The sequence below is a fragment of the Budorcas taxicolor genome, chromosome 12 (genome assembly GCF_023091745.1).
Source record: "Budorcas taxicolor isolate Tak-1 chromosome 12, Takin1.1, whole genome shotgun sequence".
Classification (NCBI taxonomy): domain Eukaryota; kingdom Metazoa; phylum Chordata; class Mammalia; order Artiodactyla; family Bovidae; genus Budorcas; species Budorcas taxicolor.
The window spans coordinates 28,796,242-28,821,834 of record NC_068921.1 but is presented as its reverse complement, the minus strand read 5'-3'; the positions used below and the strand labels follow the sequence as shown (position 1 = coordinate 28,821,834).

The following is a 25,593-nucleotide window of genomic DNA, read 5'->3' as shown; positions in this document are numbered from 1 at the left end:
ACGCTTACTCCTTGGAAGGAAAGTTATGACCAACCTAGATAGCATATTCAAAAGCAGAGACATTACTTTGCCAACAAAGGTCCATCTGGTCAGGCTATGGTTTTTCCAGTAATCATGAGAGTTGGACTGTGAAGAAAGCTGAGCGCCGAAGAATTGATGCTTTTGAACTGTGGTGTTGGAGAAGACTTGAGAGTCCCTTGGACTGCAAGGAGATCCAACCAGTCCATTCTGAAGGAGATCAGCCCTGGGTGTTCTTTGGAAGGAATGATGCTAAAGCTGAAACTCCAGTACTTTGGCTACCTCATGTGAAGAGTTGACTCATTGGAAAAGACTCTGATGCTGGGAGGGGTTGGGGGCAGGAGGAGAAGGGGACGACAGAGGATGAGATGGCTGGATGGCATCACTGACTCGATGGACGTGAGTCTGAGTGAACTCCAGAAGTTGGTGATGGACAGGGAGGCCTGGTGTGCTGCAATTCATGGGGTTGCAAAGAGTCGGACACGACTGAGCGACTGAACTGAACTGACACTATTGATACTATGTATAAAATACTAATAGATGACTAATGAGAACCTCCTGTATAGCACAGGGAATTCCACTCAGTGCTCTGTGGTCACCTAGTGGGAAGGAAATCTAAAGAAGAGGGGATATATACACACATATAACTGATTCACTTTGCTATACAGTAGAAAGTAACACAACATTACAAAGCAGCTGTATTCCAAAAAAAAAAAAATTCTAGTCTCTCCTCTCTCCCTGACTAGGTGGCTGGTCGTCAGTGCTGTTTATCTCGTGCACCCATTTGCAGTCCCTGTACAGACTGTGTGTTGTGCCATTTTATAAAAACCTAGTGCAAATCCTATGACTGTTCCTAAAACACTGGAGGAAAAAGAAAATATATTTAAAATCCATTTACTTTTTCCTGTTGAGAGACAATTGTTATATTTAAATTCTTATAAATGAATTTTTACTTTGAAGGAAGACCGAGAGGTTATAATGGTTAAATTAAAAGAACATTGTTCATTTTGTTTAATATCAGTCTATGTTCAGGAGAGGCTGCATAGCAAAACATTTAGATTTCAAAACATTTAGATTTATTTATTTCTAATATAACATTTAGAAGTTATATTAAAATGGCCCAAGAAAAATGAACCTATACATATAATTTTAAAAGGTTGACATACTAAAATTTTAGTAGAAAAAAAAGTTTTGTTTAAATCAACAGGACAGGAATTTGAGTGTGAATTCCGAACACAGCTGCTCAGCTTCTCTTCTGGAATTCAAATGAACAAGTTCTGTACTTCTTGACTTAGGTTTCTTTTTCTTTACCATTCCTGGTTTCTCTCTCAAAGGGTTAAATCTTTTGCTCTCACAGTTCATTCTATAGTAACATTATTTTGTTGGCATCAGTAGTCCTTAAAATCTGACATGATAATATGTATGTGATGTGTATGTGTATGTCAATCTATACAGTTTCTAACCTCGGTCAGTGTAGAAACAATGGAAAATTTCTTGGGTGCTGTAGATTGTCTGTGAACACAGACACGCTCAGTTGAAACACACACACACACACGTAGGATCCAGTCTTCATTAAGAAACAATTATTTGACTCAAACATTTTCCTAGTACATGAACTTGCGTCTTTGCAACGTTTAATCTGAAGGCACCTGTCCAACATAAATAATAAAAGAACATTCTAAAAATACCCACTTAAGGAATTAGGTGTGTACTGGAAATACAGTGCTACGAGGAGCCAGTTACGGGTTCTGTAGCTCAAACCACGGAAGGGAGAGTAGTTTCTCAGGAGAGCCCTCTCGGTTCACAGGTGATCTTCTCGTCGTGCGGGGACCTGGACCTGCTGGAGCATCAGACGAGCCTGGTGTCGTCCGAGGACGGGGCCCGGGAGCAGGAGAACATGGATGACGCCAACAGCGAGCAGCAGTTCCGGGTCTTCAGAGACTTCGACTTCCTGGACGTGGAGCTAGAGGACGGAGAGGTAGGCACAGGCTCAGTGAAAACCATCTGCTCAGCCTTTTTCTTTCTACCTGCTAAATAGTGAGTTCTTTAATTAGAAAGCTTGTAAACTTTATTTTGGATCAGTTTATTTAAAGTACAGCAGCTTAACTTGGGCAAAAGTCACCCCACCCTTCCTGTCTGAGCCCAGGGCCAAAGTGGTTCCAAGTTCTTTCTAAATGGCAGAGATCTGACTTTGAATGGCCACATGGAGACTGCGTGTGTGTCTAGTCCAAAGGTGAACTTAAAAACCAGAAACATTGATGGTCTCAGCCTGTTCTCTGGTGCCTGGGAAACACAGGCAAAGCATTTAATTATTTTAAGCGTGAAGTTGCTCTTACGTGATGATTTCAAAGCTTGCCTGCTACAGCCTGCGATCGGAGCCCAAGGGCCTGGCATCTTTGTGCTGTTTGAAATCCTCAGAACTTGAAACTAGATTTAACGTATAAGAGCTCCTGGCTCTGCTTTTGGCTGGTTTTTGACACCTGGAGCATCTGAATTCAAGTCTGAACAGGCAGATGCAGATCTGTGTATCTGAGTGATAATTGTGGTAATAAGGTGCTTCAGTTATGAGTCATGTTTTTGAAAACTGGGAGTGGAAGGAGGAGCATTGTTTCAGTAGCTTGGGGGCATATTCCAGCTGAGAGGCAGGCTTTTTCCTCCTGGGATGGACACTAAGCTCCCTTCAATGAGGTTGCCATCTGTAAGAATGCCTGCTCCCGAGCCTGGTGTGTGGTGGGCTCCACATTATACTTCCCAGACAGAGGGCTTTCTGCCAGTCACACAGTTCAAATGGAAGCCCAGATTCCAAGCTCATCATATCCTATGGTAATAATAGTGTTAGTCACTCAGTTGTGTCAAGTCTGACATGACTTTGTAACACCTTGGACTGTGTAGCCCGCCAGGCTCCTCTGTCCATAGGATTCTCCAGGCAAGAATACTGAAGTGGGCTGCCATTCCCTTCTCCAGGCGATTTCCCAACCCAGGGATCGAACCTGGGTCTCTCGCATTGCAGGCAGATTCTTTACCATCTGAGCCACCAGGGAAGCCCTATGGCAGGTGGGCACCTCCTAATTATAAACTTGTGGGAAATGATACTTCAGGTAACTGCTTACCTTCCCTAAAAGAACACTTGCTGACCAACCCATTTAGGTCAAGACGAGGTCACAGAGCTGTCCATTTTTGTCCTTACTGGCCACTGACGACCCTGGCTGTCTGTGCCAGCAAGGAAGAGTCATGTCCTCAGAATGAAGAATGTATTCTTCACCAATTCCTCCCCTGGAAACAGGTTTATCAGATCTAGTCCTTACTGACTGCAAGGCACCTTTAAAACATGTCAGCTCTTCACCTTGAATTTTCTTGAACCAGTAAAAAGTTCTGCAGTTTTCTGTGTTAACCATAACTAGCAATAAAGAAATCAACAAGTAAATGTGCTGAGAACTGTTTTAAAGGTGTAATGCAAAATACAACTGTTTTGAATATTTTCAAAATGAGCTAGAGGTATATGGAATGTCAAAAGATTAACTTCCTAATTTGGGCAACTGATCTCATCTTTGCTCTCAGGCTAGAATTCAAGCTTAGGTAGTACCCTTTTCACTCTGTAAGTTAAACTGAGGAGGGAAAATTGATGAAACAAGAGAGGCATCATTTTTTTCAAGACCTTTTTCATACAAAGACAAATGGGCTGTGTGAAGGGATCTGGCAGGAATGCTATCAAGTAGAAGAATCAGACACAATTGCAGAACTAATTTTTATCAAAATAAGGAAAACCTTAGATGCTTATCATTTGAAAACAAATTTTATGCTAATATTTGTCAGGGACAGCAAGTGATGGATACTATGCCTTCCTTCCAGTGTTTTCTCTATTGTCCTAGCCAACAAGAACTAGAAAAAAAAAATAGTGGTTGTTACCTTGTATGATTATGATTTTATAAGAAACACAAGAGTGTGATAGTATGTATTTTATCCAAATAAAATAAACTATTTGAGAATGTTACTTCTCCACAAGATTACCATAAGGGATTCTAGCCTGCTTAGAGTCACAGATAAGTCAAACCAGGTCCAGCTCTGACTTTAGCTCAGCCTCTGACCCAGTTTAAGCCTCAAAGCAGCTTCTCTTGGCGTCCTCATCTATCAAATGGGGATGATAATAACCTGCCTGTAGAACTGATGTGAGGGATCAAGTAAGGTGACCTATGTAAAGCTTTTCACATAATTTTGGGCACAGAATAGGCATTCTAAGTGTCTGTTCCTTTGTACTGTCACTGATGAATAATTTCAGTATTTCCTCATCTGCAAAAGGTAAGCATATTTGGCTTCTAGATCAAAACACATTTATAAAAAAAGACAGACAAGGTTCTTGTCATGTTTATTCCCTTTCATTAGTCTCAATGTATTGACTAAATCTTTAAGGGTTTGCCTTTGAACTCTTCAGAATCCTTAAAGGGTGCTACGTCTTTGCTGTTAATTGCACCTCAGCAGTCAAACAGCCTGATCACAAACACTTCTGGTTTTGTGGGCAGGATCAGGTGATGCCACCTTTTTTTCCCCCAGCAGATGACCCTCATTAGTCTTTCCATGACATTTCACAGTTTTCTCACAAATAAAAATTCAGACATCCCAAAAAAAAAGTGTTGAGGAGACAGACCAAAGTTGTCACTGAAGTGGAAAGCTATTTCGGAAGTTGTATTTATGATTTGTTACCAGCTACGTCATCCACTGCTGAGACAGCTGGAATTTCCGGTGTTTGGTACTAATTCTTCTCCTTTGGGTTTGTGTATCTTTGCTTTTTAAGGTGCCTCTACTGAAGTATATACTCTTAGCACTGTTAGCTGCTGTTGTGTTAAAACTAAGGCAAATGCGCTTGAGTATCTGTAATATAATCATTTTAAATAGACTTCTTATTTTTTTCTGTCCATTCAATCCGCTACCCAGGAACTTCAGGTAAGATGATACTATTTTCAATTCAGATACGCTAGTAGGTGTTTTGCATCATTGCAGATTTATAACAACATAATTGCTTTTTCTCCCCTTGGAGAGTATGTATGCCTATTTGCACATTTATATTGAGATGTGTGTGATAGAAGTATTTTTCTTGGTTGCTCAAGGAAGAAAATATTTTCTGAAAGTATAAATACATTTTAAAATGTAGTTTTAAAATCTTTACATGTCTAGTTCTGGAAGTTGCATAATTTTATCTCTTGAGGAAAGGTGAGTTTTTAAGTATGATCCATAGAAATCCTGTAATTTCTCATTAGGCAGCTGCACAACTGGAATGGGTTGGTTTTGTGGTTTAATTCTTTTATTAAAAGTGAAATCAACAAGCTTTATCTAACCAATACACCACGTCCACTTCCAATCAACTGCTTTTATTTTCTAGGAATTAAGAGCTATCTTTGTAGGGTGACTATCCAAGTGAGGACCCTTTTGCAACTAAAAACGAGTCTGGCAATAATTTACACCCAGATAACAGGCATAAGCCAGTGTTATCCTGGACAAAGTGACCTATGAGCACACTATATCCATGTCTTACAGGCTTAAGTCTGAGTAGGGTCATTTGGGGGAACATGTTTTGACTTCTAAGTTCCTTCAACAATAATTCTTTTTTTGGTATTCCAATATCAACGAATATGATTTCCAACACTTCTAGAGCATTCCATTGTGAATATTTTCTCATCTCGGTATGAACCCTGAGTGGTTATTTAGGTTTGATAACCGACATATGCACATTGTCCATCAAGGATAGTTAGCCACCTTCTCAGTCTTCTCACACACACACAGTTTTGGCTTTTGACCCCACATGACATCTGGGTGTGGAGAGGCTAGAAGGCAGCTCTCCGAGTAGGGGTAGTCCTGTGCTGTGAGAAGGCCCGGTGGACTTTTAATCACCACAGACTCCAGCACAGGCCAGACTACTGTTGCTTTCAACCCCTCAGCTGCCACTGGGGAAACAGTTTCAACATCCTTGCCTCCGATGCAGTTTCTGCATCCTCTAGCGAGACACCAAATATTATCCCTGCAAGAACAGCTTCCCTGACTCCCAGTTCCCACGCCTGACTGATTCAGGTCTTCACCTGAGCTATGGTCAGATCAACACAGAGGCACTGTGCCCAGTGCAGCACTCTGTGGCCCTGGATATATCTCTCTGCCAGCTCAGTGTGAGCCAGGTTCAGGGTGGGGGACTTCAGAACTGCTGCCTGAGACAGTTCATCCAGTCCATCCATTGATTCAGTGTAAGAGAATCAGTTCTGTAAATTTGTTTCACAGTTGTACATTTCTCCCAGTAATTGTCACATTCCTTTTTCTCTGTTTTGTAATTTCATTTTTCTTTACCCTCTTTATTTCTTCACATACTGTGTTTTCTTTTTCTTCCTGGAACTCTTGCCTCTTCCACATTTTTTTCATTCTTTCTGTGAAACAGCCGTTTTAAAATACCAGCACAATAGTAAGCCTTCCCTACCCGGGCAAAAAAGCAATCATTTGGTGGTAATGTAGCACCGTAGTTATAGACAAGAGGCCAGACAGAGCTATGAACTATGGAAATCAAATGCTGAGTCATATAATCAAACAGTCTTAAGGATAATCATAAACGTCATAAATGGGGGGAATGATGATAACTTCCACATAATATCCAGAATGTGTTCAAGATTCTTACCCGTTGCCTTCCACCATGAATAGCCAAAAGACTTTGGAAAAGCTAAGCATCTGTTATACCAGAGATCTGTGAGAATGGTAGGCTTTATTTTATTAGGAGCAAGAAAAAATAGACCCATAAAACCAGAGGAAAAAAATCATAATTTTAATAGTAATTTATATCTCTCCCTGAAATTATATGATTATGCTATTAACTGAGCTCTCATCAGAAAGTTTATTTCAGTGAACCATCTGTGTTTCAAATGACTAATGTACATGATAAGATTCTGTGCTAGATATTATTCAGATTACCTATGTTAGGTTCAAATTTGCTCACCAATGGGTAATATTTCTCTTGCTTTATTCCTGGAAAGAGAAATAAAACCCAGATTTGTGTTTAGGGGGGGAATTATATTCAATTAAATAAACTTACTTAATATATGATAATTTGTAGAGACAATATGAGCTATATCTGAAATCTTTCTGTAACATCTACCTTGCCACTTAGCCCAGTTCTCAGTACACATGTACAATTCAGCAACAGTCCTTGGTACCAGGTCAGTCCATCCAGGTCCAGGGAGGGAACTGTTTCCTGTGTTGGAACAGTTATTTAAAGATGAGCCTAAAGCAAAACTGAAGCCTTGCTGGTCTGGCCTCTGCATCGTGCATGATCGTCTGACTGTGCCCAGCTGCTCTCTGACACCCTTTAACTGCATTTTATCTGTGAAAACTGCTGTGGCAGAAACAGGCTGGAATGTGTACCTAATGCTCTTCAACTTAATACCCAGAAGCTGTGGACTGTGCCACAAGCATAGCCCTTACTTTGTTCTCTGGACAACAGTACTAAACAGTGGGGGTCAGGGAGTAGGTAAGGAACACCTCTGTTGAAGTTATTCTAATATTAACAGTCTCTTTCTGATAGCTTTTTGTTAACATGGCTCTTTAAGAGTACTCCCAAATCAACCTGTAAAACAGTGTTACCCACTGTGCCAAAGAAGAGTGTATGATCACATCTATCTGTGACTTAACACGCATTTAGTGAAAACAGTGTGCTGTTTTACTACTCTTCACAACATGTAAGCAAAATCATTGGTGCCCGTATCCGTGAGGTGAGGGCTTGAGAGTTCATAATGAAAGTATCGAGGCTAAGCTATGACTGATCAGATGTGTGAAGCTGTACATGCGGGAGAACTCTGGCCTTAAAAAGCAGCTGACGGTGTGATTTCAGGGTGAGAGTATGGACAACTTCAACTGGGGAGTCCGCAGGCGTTCTTTGGACAGTCTGGACAAGTGTGACCTGCAGCTGCTGGAGGAGCGCCAGCTCTCAGGAAGCTCTCCCAGCCTCAATAAAATGAACCACGAGGATTCTGATGAGTCCTCTGAGGAGGAGGACCTCACCACCAGCCAGATCCTGGAGCACTCTGACCTCGTAAGTAGGAACTCTCCACCTCTTCTTCCCAAGAAACTGGAAGACTGCTCTTTGTCTTTCAGGCAGCAGGGCAGTTTCCAGTTGCAACTAAAGAAACTTCCCAGAGCTGCCAAACTCAAATCTGAGATTGTCGGGTGGAGTCTGTCTGATTCTAACCAGCTTCTTCTCTGGAGGGTGCAAATGGAGACAAACACTGGGGGTTTCATCAGCCGTGAATGCCATCAGATTTGTTCAGGCCTAGATTTTCCCTAAATAACTTATGCTGAACTCTTTCTTTAAAAAAAAAAAAATTCCTCCAACATCTTTAGTTTGAGGAAATTAGACATTTTGATGGGGTTATCTGGAAAGAGAAGGGGTCTTTGTGTCTTACAGTGCTGGGCCTTGCCAGCTGCGGTGTTTAAGTTCTAATGACAGTGAAGTATGTATTAATATGTTCAGTAGTTAGTACCTGTCCAATAGCAACCAGCTTGTACACTGGTTTGTACTCTTATGTAAAAAGTAATCAGAGCTTGTAAAGAATGGGAAGGTCACACAACGTTGTGTTTCCTTTGCTTTCTCGACAGATCATGAATCTCTCCCCTTCGGAGGAGACTAACCCCATGGAATCACTCACGACCGCCTGCGATCTGACCCCTGCTGACCCTCACTCCTTTAACACCAGGATGGCTAGCTTTGAAGCTGCTCTGCCTGATATGAATAATCTTCAGATTTCTGAGGGTTCAAAGGTGAAGAGATTTTGGCAATTGTTGGTTGTGGTTTTCTTTCCAAAAAAATGTATTTTCAATTTTCTGAGCATTCTTAGAGGGTTATAAATGGAGGGACTACCTTTATCTTTTTCTTTTATGAAATAGTTGTTAGTGCCCCTGAGCCTAGGTTTTGAAGTTGCTTTACTCGCAAAAGACCTAAGCAACCATCTTCTTCTTGGTTGAAAGAGATTTGATTTGAGGTCCTTTTAAGATGAAACGTTTTGCATTTTCTGGAGAGCACAAACACTGCTGATTAACAGCAAAACAAATGTCTGAGGTGGCTGAGACAGGGAAACTGATGTTCTTTGTCATGACTTTTATAAAACAATCTGTTAAGTGAGGTGTGGGTGTGTGCATAGACTGGTGGAAATTTTTTCCTATGTAGGAACCAATTATACAGGCTATGCATTGATTGCATTCTCGCCTTTTGTTGGGCTATCACAAATTTCAGTATCAATCACAGTATTATGCACAAAACTGTCTTAATCAGCTCTCTGAGGAGAAAAGTAAGTATTGGATAGAATTTCCTTATTTAAAAGGTCAGCTTTTTAGAGGAACTTTAAAATGTGTATTTCATTTAAGGTTTGTTTTATTGATTTGCATAAGCCATTCTGTCCATAAAACTATCAACTTCCACACTATGTTCACAATGTATCCACATAAATGGCCATTAGTATAGAACTTTATTTTCTTATATTAGACATACCAAAATAGCCGATTACTATTAGGATTAAAGTTTTCTTTATCTTGAGTTTGGTTATGGTGGTAAAAGTTTAAAAGAGAAAATAGGAAAAAATACACAGAAAACAGATTTATAAAAGTATATTCTTTCTGATGCTTCTACAGAAAAATAAAATACTGGCTATTCTGTATCCTTATACAGTGTACTAAAAATAAATCTGAGATCTAGCAAAACCTATATACTGTAAACCAAGGGCAACCAACCAAACTACAATCACCTAAAAATATTGAGGCTTAAAAAATAATTATTTGTAAGACTTCCCCATTACAAAAGAACTGTGACCAGGATTCTGAGAATTAGCAGAATTCTTTTCTAGCCAAAAAGGGGACCAGAAAGGAAACCTGAGATTAAAATGCCAGAATCTTTGAAATTAAACTTCATGGAATGAACATCATAAAATAAATGTGAAGTTATTATCAGCATATGTTATTTCACAGTCTTGTAGTAGTCAACTTTTCTATTCTGAACGCTAAGTTATATAGATTTCTCATACAAAGCACTGCCTAATAATATTTTCATGGACTCACACAGAAATCTATCAGGGCAAGGCTGAGTTTAATTTCTGAAAAGCTTTCTCTGTTTTTTACATCAGCTGGGCTTCTGCAAAATTTGATATATCTGTGATGTTAGAAAGAGAAAACAAGATGTTTTTATAAGATCTCAGCCTGTCCCTAGTAGATAAAGTTTATATACATTAACAACCCAGACCAGTCAGCAGTCTCGTTGGCACCAGTCTAGTTTTAAAGAGCAAGAAGAGACAGATATGGATAAGCCCCTGAAACTCAGTATTTATAAGCAGTTCCTTCAAAGACATGAGATAACCTATTTCCCTAACATGTCTGTAAACATTCCTAATTTCCCTATTTAATCCTAGATTCAAAATACTAAAGGGGCAGCCAGATGTCAACCGTGATAACGCTCTAATTCATATGCCTGTTTTGCCCTGGTTTTGTCTTTAAGAAAATGACTCACTGAACCACATACACGTGCTTTCTTCCTCTCCTCTTCTGTTCTGTGGTCAGGCTGCCTTCCTTCCTCTCCTGGAGAACAATTGCTCCTCCAGATGATTTCCCTCTGGCCTGGGTTCAAGCCAAGCCTCTTTTTCCATTTGACCTGCCAGTCTCTTTCCTGCCTCTCAGCGGTCCCAGCTCTGCCACCCTAGAGCCGTCTCATCTCCCTGCTCATTCTACGTTTTACAGCAACCCAAGAGCAGCCCCTCATATATATATATATATGTGCTGCCTTCAGGGGATATTCCCAAATGAAGCATATATGTATGTGGAGCTCAGAGGATGTTCAGTATGGAAGGCCTGTCAACGAGGCAGGCTCAATGAATAGCTCTGGGTCAATCATGGGCATGGCAGAGACTTCAGGAGCCTTTACTATGCCAGGCACTGATGACTCTAAGTTCTAGTTTCCATCGGTAGCATTGGACATACTACAAATTATATAATATACTGGAGAGTTAACTCCAGGTAACTTGCTTTAGAAGACTGGGCTTGTGCAACGGAGAGAGCTCTGAATCCAGAGATGGGTGTCTCTCGCCCTGGCTCTGGGTCTGATTAATTACATACCTGGTATTAGGCACGTCCTTTTCCTGTGTGGAGCATCTACTTCCTCATCTTTGAAAGTGGAGGTCCAACCCGGGGGGTTGCTTCCAAGTTTAGCATTTATACTCCTTAAGTGTGGATCAAATATGGTAATCTTCTGACAGCTTCTTTGGGAACTCTCTCAGAAAAGGCTGAAAAGAAGATAAAGAACAGTGCTTCAGAGAATTCTTGAGTTCAGTTACACAAATTTACTATACCATAGCTAGAAGACGTATGCCCCCAATTTCCGTTCTCTGGATTTCAGAGTTTCTTCTGGATATCCTTACATGTTGGGGGATTCCTTTCTCTCCTTTGCTCCCAGGCTGATGCCGTCCAGGAAGAAGAGGACGCCACCGTACAGGAGGATGACCTTTCCAGCTCCATCAATGAGCTCCCAGCCACTTTTGAATGCAGCGACAGCTTTAGCCTGGATATGACTGAGGCAGAAGAAAAAGGCAGTCGAGCGCTGGACCACTTCACTCTTGCCAGGTAAAGGGTGTACACAGCACGTCATACTGGGTTTGCTAACTCCAGTTTAATGTCAGGCTTGTGCCTCTGGGACTTCCTCGCAAAGGAGTCCAAGCTGACATGACTTGGAAGGCTGTCAACCAGTGAGGAATCATCCAGCTCCAGTGCAGGGCCTTATGCAGAACCAGGAAGGCTATGTCTATAGGAATTCTTGGAGCCCTGGAATAATAATGTACTCAGACGCTCAGTTGTGTCTGACTCTTTGCAACCCCATGGACTGTAGCCCACCAGACTTCTCTGTCCATGTGATTTTCCCAGGCAAGAATGCTGGAGTGGGTTGCAATTTCCTTCTCCAGGGGATCTTCCTGACCCAAGGATCGAACCCGCGTCTCCTGCACTGCAGACAGATTCTTTACCACTGTGCCACCAGGGAATCCCTATGGCCCTGGAATAACATAAAAAGCCAAAGAGGAGCCCTCGGGGACGTGGTCCACACCTTATAAGCTTTGAAATAAGCAAGCCTGGCAAGGCTTGGAAATGGAGTTCTTCCCATCTTGAGTTAAAAGACCAGAACAAGAGGCTCTTTATAAGCTACATACCTACTTTTTTTTTTTCAAGTGGGTGGCTTTCAGTTTCAAGATGGACATTTCTGAGACAAGTGAAATCTAGTCAGAGAATATATTAACAAGAAACATATAAAGGAATAGATTTAAAAAAAATTAATGTGGCATCTAGGATATATCATAAATAATGCTACAGATCTGCTTCAGGAGAAGAAAGTCAGAATCCTAAAATCACTCCTCTGAACATTGCTTCTGACATGGCTAGACAGAGGCTTTCTGTTACGGTGATGCATAACCTTTTGTCAGAGAAACAGCTTAGGGTGATACCTAGAGAAGAAATGTTAACTTTTCAGTTCATTTATTTTTCTCTCCTTTCTTTGTTTCCCTCTGTCTCACTGTGAATTTCTCTTCTCTCGTTTTCCTTTCTCTGCCCTTTTTCTCCTAGTTATTTATGTGTATACACCATTACTCTCCCTCCACAAAGGAACAGTGAAAAGATACAAAATTTTTCTCATTTTTTTAAAGTGAAAAATGAAAAAGAAGACTGAAATGGGTCAAAGCACAGGAGTGAATGTGCCCTGTGTCTGGGGAAAGGCCGGCAGCAAAGTGAGGGTCAGTTGGTGAAGGCTAAAAAGCGGTCCTGTATCTGTATAAAGGAAATCAGAGTTGGTGAAAAATCCTCTTTTCTAGAATCAGAATCTCAAGACCTCTGACCGAGAGCCAGGCTCCCGAAGCAACCCCCATGGGAGGAGCGGGCAGGAGGGGTGCCTCGGGTGAGAACTGACACTTCCAGCAAAGGTAAGGAGGACGCCATTCCTGACTGTCTGCATTTTTTCCAGCTTCGGGGAAGGTGAGAGGGGAGTGTCGCCCCCTCCCTCGCCCTTCTTCTCGGCCATCCTTGCCGCCTTTCAGCCCACGGCCTGTGACGATGCCGAGGAGGCCTGGCGCAGCCACATCAACCAGCTCATGTGCGACTCGGACGGCTCCTGTGCTGTGTACACGTTCCACGTGTTCTCCTCCCTGTTTAAGGTACGCTGCCCACAAAGGCTCCACAGCTGCCAGCTCTTCAGGGAGCCAGCTGGCCTCTCCCTTGAGTGGGGAGTGCTGGGTTTACACTACACTTTGTCCTCAGTTTCCTCTGCTTCATTCTTTCTTCTGTTCATCATGGAGACATTGTGCTCCGCGGCTCGGGCCACTGGGACGTGATCCTCGCTGGCCCCTCCAGGTCTCACTGGCGTCATCACGCACAGGCAGGCAGCCAGGCCTTCGGGACCACAGGTGGTATCTTCAACCAAGCCCATTGTCCATCTCTTCTTTCCACTTCAACCTCTGGTGTACCTCTTTCTTCTTCGTTGTTTTTCCTTATCTTTTATTCCCACTCACCATGAATTCTTTCAACCTGCCAGCCTGTGACACTTTTTGAGAGGTTGATTCTCTTGAGTACATACATCATGAGAAAAGGCACGTGTGCTAGATGGAGGAATGGGGCCCTCTGATCACCTTCAGGAAGAACCATGAACGGAGAGATAGGAAAATAAGGAATTATGTGAAAAGTGGAAAAAATGGTATCATCTGCTTTAAATAATTGCAAATTCAGGAAGCCATAATTTAGTTAATATAAAAGTAAAATCAGTTTTTGAGCCTGGAGGCCCTTCCATTCTTAGAGGAGTGTATACCAACAGTACTAATAGCTAGTGTCTCCATATTCTCTGTTATTTGTGCAGCCCACTCTCAAGTTTTCCAGTTTACTTTTCATGAGACCTGTCTGAGATGAACTGGGGGCTGGAGAGACTGTTAGCCTTAAAACAGGAAACAATGGGCTGCTGAAAGATAAGAATCCAGAAACACCCTAACATTAAGCCAGACTGAAATTTAAAAACAAACTATCCCAAAGCTACCATTTGAGGTAAATTTGTAAAGATTCAGGAACAATGTAATTTATTATATTGTTCTAAAGTCTGTGTTTAAGTAATGGTTAATTATGTATATTTATGTTTGGCTGCTGTGATCCTGTTACCCTGCAGTTACTAGACTGCATGCTCGACTTTATAGTCCTGAGCAGTACTCCTCCTTCTGCTGAGAACCATCACCTCCTGTTTTCCCTCAGCTGTGCTCCCAATGCACACAGATCCCTGATGGGGCGGCACTTCCATGAATGAGGCCTTCCTTTAGCTCTTTCTCCCCTTGGACCCCCGATCTGGGATCCCAGGCATCTGCCACACTCTGTTGGAATTACCTGTTTAGGTGTCTGTCTCCTGCAGGGGAGGGCAGGTAATGGTGTCTTGCTTTGATTCCAGTGGCTGGCACAGTGGCTCACAATAGGTGCTCAGTAAATGCAGTAGGAAAAAAACTTTTTTAATGTACATCTCAAACGTATAGTTTCCACTTAATGCCAGTACATCAACAGGTTGTCATGTGAGCTGATACATGGGGCTGGGTACTGGGAAGAACACTGGAGTTCGGATTTTTTTATCAGTTGACTGGATCAATTCCTAAGACATTTATCTGCAATAATAATAGTACAGATTGTTTCTCCTATTTTTTTTTTAATATTACATTTTTCTTCAAGAACTTTCTCAGCTACCATCAAATGCTCTGCGATTGAGAGCAGAATCGCCGCTCCAATGTGCTGGAAATGAAACACACATCAGACACACGGTCTACTGTTCTTTCACCACATCCTCACGGGAGCTGTCTGCTTAGCTTCCCAATATTTCCCTGTGGGTCTGGACACCACGTTTCCCTGGATTCTGGACGGAGTAGAGAGGAGGTTAACTGCAAAAATACTTTGCTTTTAAAAACAAGGAAATGGTTTCTAATGGTCCAGCAGGGATGGCTTTCCAAGTGTCTCTGTCAGTCTATTTCCTTCCTGTGCTCTTGGGTTAGAATATTGTCATTTGTGTGCACAATGTCACCAAATCACAAGCTGTTTTTATATGGAAGTCATAGGTGGCTCTGAAGTTCCTAGCCTCTCGGTCCAATAAGATGTAAACCCAGGTCTCACCATATCCTTGGGTGAGGGAGAAGAACCCAACTTCTTGGAGGACCTGGCTCCTCCTCCTCACTCTGCCAGTCATTTCTTAATAGCTTGGTGATACATGACATTTCCTGCTCCTCTCAGCTGCAGTAGTGTCAAGTATTTTAAATTGCACACAAAACTACCACCACCATAAGACATAATGTTATGCATTATGTCAAGACCCTCAGATATATTAAATAAAAATAATATGCAGCACAGTTGGCATTTTTATCTAGTATAACTGATAAGGAACCAAGAGCCTGCTACTGTTTGGGGGACCTGCTAAGTACCCCATAGCAGCACAGAGAGGATTTCTCATGGATTAGATTCTCCAACTCAAAAGGTATGAAATCTCTTTGGGGAAAGCCAATGCCTAGATCTGGAATTATTTTTTTGTTAAATATTTTGTTCTTTTTGTTAAAAGATATTTTGAGTTGGAAGTTGGGGCTAAAAGTGTTCTCATGTTGTCACTGACACAGGCCCCACAAGTCAGATTCTTCCTAATTATGGTTTTTCTTCAGGCAGTATAGGAGGAATAGTAACGTTTACAAAGCATTATCACTTATGGAAGGGATGTGAACTTAGAACCCTTACTCCATCGCTTCCTGTTTACATGATCTTGAATCCTCTGACCTCTCTTAACCTCAGGTTCTTTACCTGGTTGTGAGCACTGATGAGGTGACATGTGCAAAGCTCTCAGAGAGACAGGTCCCAAACAGAATATACTCTTTCTTTCTTCAGAGACTTTGTGGCTCCATTTTAGTCCTCCTGTCTCTGGGAACTGTGATCTGGGAATGACAGAAAGGAGTCGTATCTCATGACCTTTTTCCTCTCACCCACACTGAAGTAATCTCAGAACTTACTCATCTGACAAACACGCTAGGCAAAAGATTCTGGCTGGCACTGGCCATCAGCAAAAAAGCAAAGCAGCACTTAATTAAAAGATACATGGGCATCCACACATTGGGAAATGACATTTTAGGATGAAACTTTGTCCACACTGGGTGATTATTCATTTAAGACACTCACTCTGTTCCTATCACAGACACACACACACGCCTGCCACTACATGCAGGACACACACACACACATGCCTGCCACTACATGCAGGACACGTGCTGATTTGATATTTTCCTAAGAATTTTTGATAATTTCCTAAGAAGTTTTTTTCTAGTGCCTAAGTTAAAACATGGCCTTTACAAATAGTAATTATGTTGCCTTGCAGAATATTCAGAAAAGGTTCTGCTTCCTAACCTGTGATGCAGCCAGTTACCTTGGTGATAACCTCCGGGGCATTGGATCCAAGTTTGTCAGCTCTTCCCAGATGCTTACCTCCTGCTCCGAGTGCCCCACGCTCTTCGTGGATGCCGAGACTGTGAGTATCCCAGGCCTACTCCTGTGGTCAATGGCCTGCCCAGCTGACAGTGTAGAACTTCGGGGAAGCACATGTGCAATTGCAGTTTGTTGGAAAGACACTTCCGGTGTGAGCAGTGCTGTGTGGTGATGGGAGCCCCAGAGGCCTGGGTCTGCACAGGAATGGCTGTGCATGGCCAGCTGAGGCCGTCACTGCAGGAGATCAGGGAGAGACCCCCCCTCCCCAGCTCTGTGCTCCCTCTGTGTCCATGGTGCTTCTCTCTGATGACCCTAAAGGCTGTGAACATGGTGAGCTAACCTCTCAGAGCAGCCCTAGCCAGTCCCCATGATGCTAGGTCAGCCAGCCAGATGGATCCCCAGAGGCACCATGTCATCACTTTCTCTTCTTCCAAGAGACCACCTACCCTCTTGCTGGATTCGTCCAGCCGCACTGCAGATGATGACTTTGAAGGATAATTAAAATAGTCGCTGGCTGACTGCTGAATCGTGACTATATAAACACAATGCTAACCTTCCAAGACCGGCAAGCTCTCCGTAGGGGAGAGGGGCACCTCTTTCCATCCCCCATGCATATCACAGAACCATCTCATCTGCTCAGTACTTACTGGTGTTTAGAGCAATGGCACCCCACTCCAGTACTCTTGCCTGGGAAATCCCATAGACGGAGGAGCCTCGTAGGCTACGGTCCATGGGGTCACTAAGGGTCGGACACAACTGAGTGACTTCACTTTCACTTTTCACTTTCATGCATTGGAAAAGGGAATGGCAACCCACTCCAGTGTCCTTGCCTGGAGAATCCCAGGGACAGAGGAGCCTGGTGGGCTTCCGTCTGTGGGGTCGCACAGAGTTGGACACGACTGACGCGACTTAGGAGCAGCAGAGACAGTGAAGATGTGCTTCACTTCTGAAAGTCTCTGAAGAGTCGGTCTTTCCAGGAACTTGATTAGTGGTTGGCTGTTTTGCAGCAAAGAATACAATATGAGAAATCTTTCCATCTTAAATGATTTAAAATGCAAATTAAATACAAAGACCTAGTTGGAGGTCTGTCTTCACATTTCCTGGAGTGTTACTGGATGAAGACACTGGAGTCCATGCATAAAATGGATGCCAGTTCTTAATGCAGGCTTCTGTAGAATGCTTGTTAAGATCTGTCTGTCTAAACTGATACGGGGAAAATGGGTATCTTCACAGGAAATTTAAATTAGCAAGTCATATTCAAGTGCAGTTGCTTCTGAGAATGGAGCAAAATTACAAACTGTACAGGTTGTTAACACAGATGCCACCCCCGACACACTCTATATTACATCTAAATATACTTCTCTTTTCTCTCTGTGTAGCCATGCCTTTGTCTAGGCGTCTCTCTGGAAGTTATTTTAATACAAATTATTTTCCTGTCTTTATTAGCTCCTTTCTTGTGGACTTCTGGACAAGCTCAAGTTCAGTGTTTTAGAACTGCAAGAATATTTGGATACCTACAACAACAGAAAAGAGGCCACTCTCTCAGTAAGCGTCTGTGTCTCTGTTAGCATATAAGTTTCATTAACACCAAATGAACCCAACCACCATGAACTCTTGGGAGGGGACGTGAATAACACAAGAGAGGCCCTTTTGGGAGAAGACAGACTTATCTTCCAACTTAATGGTGTTAGAACTATCAATAGTATGGATTATATAAAAATGATACCTACAAAAGAGAAATTTTTCAGCTTTCAATTTTAGCCCTATAATTTTTCTAACCAAGAAATTGGGGAAAGTGGCTATCTGTATAATGTATCACTTCATCAACATTATAACCTCTCTTTTCTCAGAAATTTATTAATAAAATTGTTAATTGCATCCTTCCAGTGTTCGCCTCACCCAAAACTGGTTGAGATGGATCTCCTCTCTCTCCACCACTCTCAGTAGCTGTCTCTCCCCATCACCGTGGTTTCTCTTGGCCTCAGCTCCTGCTCTTTTCTTCCTCCTTCCTTCAAAGATGTAAACTGTAAAATGTTACAGACAGAAGTGATTCAGAAACCATCCATGCAGACCTCCTGATTTCCAACAAAAACTTGCGTGTAATTTCCAGGGAGCACTTCCCATCGTAGACCAGGCACTATAAAAAGATCGTGGATTTTGAAGTCAGATGGACTTTGAACTCAAACTGCAGCTCAGTTTCTTAAGGGTTAGTAACCCTGGATAAGTTACTTAACCTCCTGTCATCTCAGATTCATCATCTATAAGACAGTGATATGCTCTAATAGTCACAGCAGCTGTCATTTTCCTGAGTCCTTTTTATATATCCAATAACCTGGTAAGAGTTATCTCTCTCAAATCCTGTAATGCTTGCAACTACCCTGGGAGTTGCTATTACTCTTCTCATTAGCTAGGAAGTAGAAAAGTGGTTATTTAAACCCAGGTCTGTGGGATTCAAAGGTTCATGCTGTTAACTCCAACTCAATATTGCCTTTGAAATAGAAATAGTGTATGTAAACTGCCCTGCACAAGTACCTCATACACAGAAGACATACATTCTTAAGTTACTGGGTTTTTGTTTCTTGTTATATTTCCATGACTGTCAAAGAGAGAGTTCTGACATTCTATTGCAGCAATTCCCTTTGTCTTCTATTTCTGTGGCTCTCTCACTGTCACTGTTTTCCAGCTTCTCAGGCATCAGTTAATAAAAGTAATCCTTTAATTCTGGTTGGTAAACAAGCCAGTCTTTTGATGTCAAGTGTGAGTTTCAGCTCTTAAGGGCTTACTGTTTTCTACCCAAAGGTTCCTTTCACATCTATACTAGTTACTATACTAGATAGTTAAGCTGGCAGAATCTTTAAATAGCTAGGCTATTATTGTAAGGTGTTTCTTACAGTTAAACAGACCTGCCCCATAGAAGCCGCCTCAACATAACAGAGTCAGGCTGCATGGCCCAGGCTGGCCCAGCCTGGGAAGATGTACCAGCCCTGTCTCCTAATCTCAGTCATATGAAAGGTTTCTAATTGTATGTGGATTTATTTAATTTATACAAACATTTGGAGTGGTCTAGTGACATTACTTTTCAGGGTAGATACATCACAACAATAACATGATAAATGTTTAAATTTTAAAATGGCCATTGCTGAACCCATATAAACAGGTATTTTAATTTTAAATTGTTAATCTTTAACCAAAAACTTTTCAAATGGTCATTGCAGCAAAATTTTATCTTACTGTGATTAGAAACTTAATCTATTATATTTTCCCTGACAGAATTGATGATAAACAGATTCTTAAAGACAGCACTGAATTTACCTATGTCTCTTTCTGACAACAGTGGCTTGCAAATTGTAAGGCGACATTTGCAGGAGGATCAAGAGATGGAGTAATTACCTGTCAACCAGGGGACTCAGAGGAAAAGGTAATAAACACCCGTTAGAGTTTATCTGTTCTGTGCTCTGACTTTGTGTGTTGGTTTTGATATACCCAAGAAGCGTGGAACTTGAAAAAGGAAGAGGGAGGAAGCATCATCCCATATATTCACACGAGACCTGTACAGTAAGCAAGAATGACATTAGAGCCAAGTATGATGGTGTGTTGATGGGATTGCTGGGGGAGGGTCTTCTTTTTGGAAAAGCAGAAGTATAAAAATAACCTTTCTGCTGGACACTAACTATACTAACCATTTTCCTAATAAAACTGTTCTTCATTCAGAATATAAAACCAATGTCATAGGGCAATTATCTTTCAATTAAAAATTTTAAAAAGAGCAAAAAAAATCATTAATTCTTCACTGAACCACTTAGTTCTTTCAGTGAAAAAGTCTCTGTTGACCTTTCAGCAATCACTCAGATTTTTCTTCTCATTTAGAACTGCTTTAAGTACACACCTCAGTCCAGCTAGCTTATAAATGTGTGCACCCTTGTAAAGGAAACTCAGCAGAAAAGCGTGAAGTCACTCATTCTATAGTTACTGCCAAGTGGCCCCCATGGTGGGTAAAGCAGTGAATTCTGCCTGGGTAGAGCTTCTGATCTATTCAGGGAGATGGACGTTACCAGTCATATGGGTGTAAACTGTGACAAGGGCCATTAAGGAAAGGTGGGAACAGTGAGTTAGGCCAGGTTCTCTGCTATATCCTTTCATAACAAGAGGGCAGTTCCGGGAAGGCTTCTCCACAGAGGTGCCATTCAGGCAGAGATCTCAGCTCTGAGCTGGAGTGTGCCAGGGATGCAGGGTGGAAGGCAGGGGCCTGGCAAGCCTGCGAAGGCCCCGAAGTGGCAGGGAAAATGACCCTTTGCAAGGACTGAAGGGAGCCTGTGTGGCAGGGCAGGTAGGAAGTGACCAGGAGAAAAGTTGCAGAAGCCAGACCATGCAGGGCTTGGGTGCTTATCCTGACATCAGTGGGAACCAATTAAAAGTTGTTAACAGGAGGTTGTGAGTAGATTGGGGCTCTCCCACACTCCTGTGGAAATAGACCTAGTGAGCAAGTGAGGATTTGGGAAGACAGGTTAGGAGGCTACTTACTGGTCAAGGCAGAGATGTCCGCTTGTAATTACACTATCACATCGAGAAAAGCATGTCAGAGTGTGGGGCCTTCAAAGGATGAGAAATCACCTTCAAGGTGGGCCTTGTGGAGAAATGATGGTGTTGCTCTATTTAAATACTGATCTTATGTCCAGATTTGGTGGGAGATTATTTTTCTAATTAGAGCTACCATTTATTTGGCTTCCATTCCAAAGAAAAACCCAACAAGTGTTTGACCTCAGAGCACCGCTTATCCTCCAGTGATTTACTCCAGCTCTCTTTTTTAAGCCAGATTCTCTGTCTTCTGGAATAGTTTGATGGTACACATTATTCTGAGCACTCTTTGCATGAGGACAGATGGAAGCAGGGATTAGGAAGTTAGCTTTCACTTGAAGAATCTATGTCTGGGGAAAATAAAATTATATCTGGATATAAATTGCAAAGTCAACATGCCAGAAATTACTCCACATGTATATTCTATTTCAAAGAAGTGTGGACTTTGTGGAAGGATTAGTACTTACCTTACTAAACCTAGCAAACTCTTGAGCAGTTAGAGGTCAGTTGGCCAGAGATGATGAGCACGTACAGCCAGGCATGTGAAAGTCTCCTGACCCCAAGGCTTGCCCCATAATGCCAGTAGCTGATTTCTAGTCATTCTTAACAAGTGACATAAGTGAGAAATTACTGTGGAATTTGTGGAAGAGAATATAATTGTTTTCTAGATGTTGAATATTTTCTGATTTTTTGTCTATTCTCAGTGTAAAGTTGTGACATCAAATTAATGAGGAAAGTTTACACTTAGGTAGCCTATAAGCTATAACCAATTCACAGACATGTTTTATTCAGCTTGTACAAGTTTTTTAATTGACTCAACATTTTAAACTTGAAACTGTTCACACATACCCTCAAAACAGCATTTCTGGCATCTCTTAAAACTGAAAAAAAAAAAAAGCTAGCAATACCAGGCCTGCCTTCCTAAAGTGGCAGCAGTGGCAGCCACCTTGAGCTGGGTGGCTCTCCACCACCCAGTGAGTTCCTGACCCTGCAGGTGAGAGCCAACCATCACGATGTTGTTTTCTTTATGATAGGAACATGTGCCTTTGTACCTAAGGCCCCAAAATGGGGAAGTGAATGCCAAGTAGAAAGAGTTGTGCCTTTCAAGAAAAACACCAGTGTTCCTCTTCGCTGCTGTGAGAACCATCTCTGTGTACTAAGACGCAAGGGCCCCCATGTTGGGCTCCCTCCTGGAAAGAACCTTGGAGGATTCCCAGTGCGTGTACAAAACAGAACAAACCACGCTCCTGAGAAAAGTGCTTCTAATATGTGAGAAGGATTTTGGAACAGAAGTTGTTTTTTGTTTTTTTAAGGCAGGCGTGATTAGTTAATACTTTAGGCTACTGGGTGACTACAATACCAGTTCTAGAATGAGGCACAGCACACAGTGAATAAGATGTAAAACAAGGCGGGCGTGTGAGTCCCAGACATGGCTTTACCAGTGTCTTCTCCACCTGTGCACATCCTGAAGACAGACACATCTCTACATGACTTAAAAGCCAACACTGACCTCTCCATTGCCCATGGAATTCATTGTGGAGTGGCTTCTGGGGAGTTGAAGTTCATAGAAACGTAGGCCGGGGTAAAGCGTCGCAGCTCTGGGATCTCCAGGCCACAGCCTCAAGCCTTCAGTGAATTAGGCCCTGGGAAAGCTGCAGAGGTCATCGCTTCATCTACTATAAGTGATTTTAGCTGATGGACATGGAATTTCACAGCCATTTCTGAGCACTACTTGAACACTCGACTCAAAATACAATAATTTACATTTAGCCCCACTACATTTTATCTTATTACATTCAAATCATCATAGAATCTTCTTGGACACTAACCCTCTTGGTTCTATGTTTCCTATCCCTGCCTAATCCATGAATGGGAGAAGCCTGCAACCTCTGTTCTACAGATTGAACAAGCTAAATGTTGAACAAGACAAGATGTTTCTCCAGCTAAACTGTAACCCATTAAACTTCAGATAGTCAGTCGTTCTCTATAAGGAATCTCTTTTCTAGACTGACTAAGGAAATGCCTCCTGAAGTGGAAGTTTTCTTGAAAAGTAAATACTTCAAGCTGTGCAATCTATATTAGAGACTAAAACATATTTATCTTTCAAAATTTTGGAAGATATTCATGACAAATGTCCAAAAGAACTACTCAATAAATGTAATACAACAGTCGTCAATGTGCCAGAGCCAAGTGATATTAGCAATGGTGAGAACATATTGTTTCTACCTGCTCAGGAGGTTACAGGCAACTGTGTAACACAGAGTGGGCTTCCCAGGTGGTGCTAGTGGTGAAGAACCTGCCTGTCAATGCTGGAGACATAAAAGACACAGGTTCGATCCCTGGCATGGGAAGATCCCCTGGAGGAAGGCATGGCAACCCATTCCAGTACTCCTGCCTGGAGAATCCCATGGATAGAGGAGTCTAGGGGCTCCTAGGGTCACAGAGTCAGACACAACTGAAGCGACGCATGCAACACCAAAGTAGGAAAGCTTCAACACTTAGCTAGATTTTCCAAATTCTATCGAGTTTAGTTTAAACCAGTGACTTTCAGAGGTTAAACATGGTGAAAACCACAGCCCCATATATTAACAGTAATACTGTGACTTACCTTCTGACGTGTCAAAAATTTCTAAGAGGAACGTTCCTTGTGGTTCATTGGTTAAGACTCCACACTTCCAATGCAGGGAGGGGCAGGTTTGCTCCCTGGTCAGGGAACTAAGATCCTGCATGCCAAAAAGAAGAAAAATTCTTAGATTTTTCACCTAACTAGCTGTCATAAGCAAAGCACTCCTTTCAGAGCAGAGTACAGAGAAACAAGAATAGCTGTGCTACCGCTGATGTCTAGGCTTTAAAGCTACCTTGTCTATGATGGGTTCTTAATATCTTGACTTAATTTTTGTTCTCATTTTGAGAAAACATACCTCTAAGTCCAGTTCAATAAATCAAGCCGTATCAGGTGTACAGGAACAGGGCCTTAAAGAAAATCCTTGTGATTTTCAAATAAAACAGTGACATTTCCACATTTTCAAAAGAATCTTTAATCACCAAAAATAAATACATCTGTAAAGATTTCTCAAGGGATTATTTTTACAACCTGGATACCAGAAAATATTAGCACAGGGTGGGGAAAAAGCTCAACATTTTCCTTGAAAGGCATTTTTCACTATCTTTTTGAAGCTCTAAATGCAAACTCAGTCCCAGCCTGAGGCCAAGGAAAGGATTTTTGAGAGTAAATATCAATGCAGCTTGGACTAGCCTACCTAAAAAGGAGTGTGTAAGAAGGATTCTGAGAACTGGTGTTCCTCAAATTGGCCAGCTCCCAAGAAACAAAATTTTGTCCCTGAGGGCCAGGTAGGAGGAATTTGTTGACAATGAAATTCCTTAGCACGAGGCTGGAGTCAGAAAGTCTCGTTGGCCTTCATTGAACAGAGATTTTCCTTTAGCTGATCTGACAACCTTCTGGGATTACAACCTTGTTTCGGAAACCAGTAAAAAGACAGCAGTTTCTTCACATAAGACCCTGTAATTGCTCAGTACTTGCTTCTTTCCATGCTTCTGGAAAGTAAATTCCATGGCAGAAGCAGTTACATGCTAAGGTGCTTACTAACGTTTCAATCAAATTTGATGTTTTCTAAAAAGTCTTCATAGTGGAGACTCTGTACGTGTAGATTTAAGACTAGCCCTGTAATCCTTTCTTGTGTGACTCTGTCTTTCAGTAGTATGTAAGGTTTGGTTATAAAAATGTCTAGCATAATGGTTATAAAGTTTCCTTGAAAATAGTAAATAACTTGGGTTGTATAATCCGTATCACAGGCTTAAAGCCTTAAAAGGTATTTACAGCCAGGGTCAAAAAAAATACTCAGTAGACTAGATACAGCAGTCATCAATGTGCCAGACCCACACGGTATTACTAGCAATTACTAGACAAGAAGAGACCCTTAGAAGGCAGGGGGTGAGGCAGTTGCTACTTTATGTTTGAAGATAGTAATAATTTGATAGTTTTATTAATAATAATTTGATAGTTTTATTTTTTGTATACTGTACCTTATGTTAAGTACAACATATTCAACTGATAATTTAGGTTTTTTGGAAAGAGTTTTAAAATAAGTGGTTTTTGTTATCGGTGATTAGAAACAGAAGATCCTTAAATATTTTGAAAACCCAGAACAAGATGTATTGACCCATAGTTAGAAATGGCCAAGTAGATTTTTTTTTAATGTTCTGTCAGGCTGTGGTAATCTCTTACCACATACAGAAACCTTCCCTAACAAGTCTATGATTAAAATATGGTGACACCAAAAATATGATAGCTGTAGTTGAACATGCCCCAGGTCTAACGGTTGGTTCTAGAAGGCTTTTAGAAATTCACTACTGGGGGGAAAATTATAAAAAATCAAATGCAAGGTTACTTGTCATAGCTCATACTTGTTTGGGAGGATAAAGACAACATTCAATCCTTTGAAATAATATCTAGCTCTCCTGTCA

At 41.7% G+C, this 25,593-nt stretch overlaps 1 protein-coding gene and 1 long non-coding RNA gene across 2 annotated transcripts in view; one reads left to right on the top strand and one right to left on the bottom strand.

The window, feature by feature from the left end:
- Positions 1 to 25,593, top strand: part of FRY (FRY microtubule binding protein) — a 328,020-nt gene that overhangs the window by 295,422 nt on the left and 7,005 nt on the right. Inside the window, exons 52-60 of the mRNA XM_052649908.1 lie at positions 1,826 to 1,996; positions 4,948 to 4,956; positions 7,874 to 8,074; positions 8,638 to 8,799; positions 11,474 to 11,640; positions 13,022 to 13,211; positions 16,427 to 16,576; positions 17,980 to 18,078; positions 19,868 to 19,951. Of these exons, the coding sequence (XP_052505868.1) occupies positions 1,826 to 1,996; positions 4,948 to 4,956; positions 7,874 to 8,074; positions 8,638 to 8,799; positions 11,474 to 11,640; positions 13,022 to 13,211; positions 16,427 to 16,576; positions 17,980 to 18,078; positions 19,868 to 19,951 (1,233 nt within the window). The remainder of the gene's footprint in view (positions 1 to 1,825; positions 1,997 to 4,947; positions 4,957 to 7,873; positions 8,075 to 8,637; positions 8,800 to 11,473; positions 11,641 to 13,021; positions 13,212 to 16,426; positions 16,577 to 17,979; positions 18,079 to 19,867; positions 19,952 to 25,593) is intronic.
- Positions 1,676 to 11,625, bottom strand: LOC128057492 (uncharacterized). Its single transcript, XR_008200322.1, has 3 exons — positions 11,439 to 11,625; positions 11,137 to 11,303; positions 1,676 to 1,981 (listed from the first exon to the last, which is right to left on the bottom strand). It is a non-coding gene; the product is annotated as an uncharacterized LOC128057492 (long non-coding RNA).